Source organism: Sorex fumeus, unplaced genomic scaffold (genome assembly GCF_029834395.1).
Source record: "Sorex fumeus unplaced genomic scaffold, SorFum_2.1 ptg000169l, whole genome shotgun sequence".
Lineage (NCBI taxonomy): Eukaryota > Metazoa > Chordata > Mammalia > Eulipotyphla > Soricidae > Sorex > Sorex fumeus.
Window position 1 is genome coordinate 692435 of NW_026606226.1, and position 2875 is coordinate 695309.

Below are 2875 nucleotides of genomic sequence, written 5' to 3' on the forward strand. Positions count from 1 at the left end.
TCACTTCCGGGCGCCCAGCACCAGGGCCACGATGAGACCCAAGATCAGCAGGAACATAGCGACGGAGAGCAGCACCGTGATGACCACCATGCCCCCTGTCCGGGCCATGCCCAGCCCGATGGACTCCGCTTTCCTTCCTGTTGGGAGACACAGGTGGGCAGGAGGGGCCAGGTCCTGCCTGAGATGTTCTTCTCCCTGCGGGGTCGGTCACCATCCCTCACCTGGTACTCCCCCATCACTGCCCAGAGGTGTCCACACTCCATGTATGGAGGCCACAAAGTGCCACCAGCCTCACCTGACCACCACCAGCTGCCTTTCCTTCACCTCATTGCAGAAATGCCAGGGCTGGGGTCCAGGGAGGGGGGGAGGGAGGGAGGCTGGTAGGGGGCTGGGCGAGGCCCCAGGATGTTACTCACGAGGAAGGGTGGACATGGGGATCTCTCTGCTGCTCTCCGTAGCTGTCCCCTTCGTCACCAGGTAGGAGATGCTTTTGTGGAGAGAATCCTCAGTGAGCTGCTGCAATTTGGGGAACCCCCAAATATCTATGTTCCCTGTGCCCTCCTCCAAGAAAAGCTCTTTCTCGGGGGTTGTTTTGGGGGCTATGCCTGGCAGAACTCAGAGGCTGCTCCTAGGGACCAGTGCTCAGGGGACCATCCGGGGCTAGCGGAATGGTGTCCGGGCATTCAGCGCCTCAAGCCATGCTGATCTCTTTAGTTGTGTCCACGCTGTCTACCCCACATTCTCCATCCCAAGCCCGGAGCCCTTGGGCAGCAGCGGGTGGGCCTGGCCCGGTACCTACTAGTACATGGTCCCGGGCGCTAGGTTTGTAACCCGGTAGGCACTGAGTCGCGTGACCGTGAAGCCGGCGTTGCTGTCCACCACGCTCACCAGCTCCCTGCGTGCCCGGCAGGGGGGCACCGTGAAGTTCCATCGCACCACTGCACAGGAAACGGGACGAAAGGCAGAGAGAAGAGCCCCCCGGGGAAGGGGTGGCATCAGAGGGCAGGATGGCAAGGCAGGAGCGGAATGAGGGATGCCGGGGTGTCCTGCAGGGAGGGAGGCTGACCTTTGCTGTCATTGGCCCTTCGAACGGACAGTGTGGCATTGCCCCCCGTGAGGTGGCAGGGCGGCAAAGGTACCAGCAGACTCTCGGCCAGCGCCGGGGACAGCAGACCAGAGAGGCTTGAGATGTTGAAGCGAACTGTGGGGTCAGAAGGGGGTCTCGGAGCAGGAGTCAGTGCTCCACTCCCCCCACCCCCCACCCCGCGGCCAGGTCCATCCCACCCAACAGGGAGCAGTGGAGGGGTCCCCTGGCCCACCCAGCCTTCGCTGGGGGGGGAGTGGGGAGCACACGGACCTTCACAGGTCTGGCCACCAGGGGGCAGCCTCGGGCTGCAGAAGCTGTCTCTGTCCCCCAGCACAGCCCTTGAACCCTTGCCCACCCGCTCTGCCTCTAGGCTCAGGAGGAAGATCTTGTGCGTGAGCCCGCTGGGCGTCAGCTACCTGGGCACTGCCATCCCGACCCCCACCCCAACTGGCCATGCCAGCTCCTCTAAGAGCCCCGGAGGGCACAGTGCTCCTGTCCAGACCACCAGCCTCTCCGCCCCCATACCCGGTACCCCTGGGATGGCAGAGACCTGCAGCCCCTGGGGCCAGGACGACCAGCAGACTCAGGAGCCAAGGCCAGATCCAGATGGACACTCGAGATGCCATCGTCCGGGAGCTGGGCAGGAGCCGTGCTGGCCTGCGGGTACCTCCTGGTGCCAGTGCTGCCCTTCCCCTGGGGTGGCTGATTTTGTCCTGGGGTGGGAGGGGCTGCAGGGAATCCTGTCCAACCTGCCCAGGGCCCACAGCCCCAGGGATGCCCCCAGACAGGTTTTTCAGGATGCAGAGCTGCCCCTAGGCCAGGAGGGAGCTGTACTCCCCCCCCCCCGCCCCCCCATCTCAGCATCTCAGGAAACACAGGCCTGTCACTAAGGTGGGGGGCAAGAACCCTCCTTCTGCTGGGGAGCTCACTGCAGGGCCCTTGGGGGACCCTGGAGTGGGGCTTACCAGGAAGACAGCAAATTCTGGGGTGCAGGGACAGAGTTACCACAAGGAGCTCATGAAGCAGCCTTGGCTGGGAAGGGGGAGACTGAGAGAGGAGGTGGCGTGCGGACACAGGGACAAGGACCCAAGTCTCCTGATGCTCTGAGTCCCCGCTGGACAGAGGGTGGCCTTGCCCCAAAGCACCCAACCAGCTGTGGGCACTGGTGTTTCTGGCGGGGGGCTAGGGGGTTCCCATCAGCCTTGGGCTGCAGCCTTGTCCTCCCCTTCCCTGTTGTTGCTGGTGGTGTGATATTGGGGGGCGGTCACATATTCTTGTGGGGAGAGGCGGGTGCCCAGATGGCGCAGCCGCAGGGAATATGCTTTGCACAAGTGAGAGATGCCGGGATCAAATTGGAGGCCTCAGGCTTGCTTGGCAGCACTGGGCTGAGCGGTGACGCTAAAGAAGAGAGAGGTGAGGAGAGAAACGGACATTGCATGACCCGCTGCTCCCTGAGAGCCCAGCTGGGCCCAGAGGGGAGAAAGCTCGCTCAGACCCCAGAGCTCTGCAGACCCCCTGGACGGCTGATCCCTGAACAAGACAGTCAGGGGCCTGATTCCCTGTGGGGGGAGGGGGCTCAAGGCCTGGGTGTTTGCAAGCAGGGCGCAGAAGAGTGGGGGGTGGGTCAAGCTGCCTCTCCAGATGACTGAGCTGTGAGTCAGACTGTGGCCCGGAGCCTGTGGGGCTGAGGTGAAGTCTGCAAGTCTGCATTTCTGAACAGCCCCCAGGTAAGGTCCAGCAAGGCCAGGAGAGGCCGGGTTTGATCCCCAGAGGCTCAGCGGTGGAGCT

General features: G+C 63.4%; 1 protein-coding gene across 1 annotated transcript; it reads right to left on the reverse strand.

The window, feature by feature from the left end:
• UPK2 (uroplakin 2) lies at positions 1–1713 on the reverse strand. Its single transcript, XM_056107707.1, has 5 exons — positions 1638–1713; positions 1067–1201; positions 800–938; positions 417–487; positions 1–137 (listed from the first exon to the last, which is right to left on the reverse strand). Exons 1-5 carry the CDS (start codon positions 1711–1713, stop codon positions 1–3), a joined length of 558 nt encoding a protein of 185 aa, XP_055963682.1.
• Positions 1714–2875: the final 1162 nt, after the last annotated feature.

Excerpts from the sequence above, each read along its gene's own strand:
- UPK2 (XM_056107707.1), bottom strand. The coding sequence starts at position 1,713 with ATGGCATCTCGAGTGTCCATCTGGATCTGGCCTTGGCTCCTGAGTCTG. Across the intron at positions 1,202-1,637 it reads CCTGGCCCCAGGGGCTGCAG|TTCGCTTCAACATCTCAAGC; the intron begins GTCTCTGCCATC and ends CTGACCCCACAG. Across the intron at positions 939-1,066 it reads AAGGGCCAATGACAGCAAAG|TGGTGCGATGGAACTTCACG; the intron begins GTCAGCCTCCCT and ends TTTCCTGTGCAG.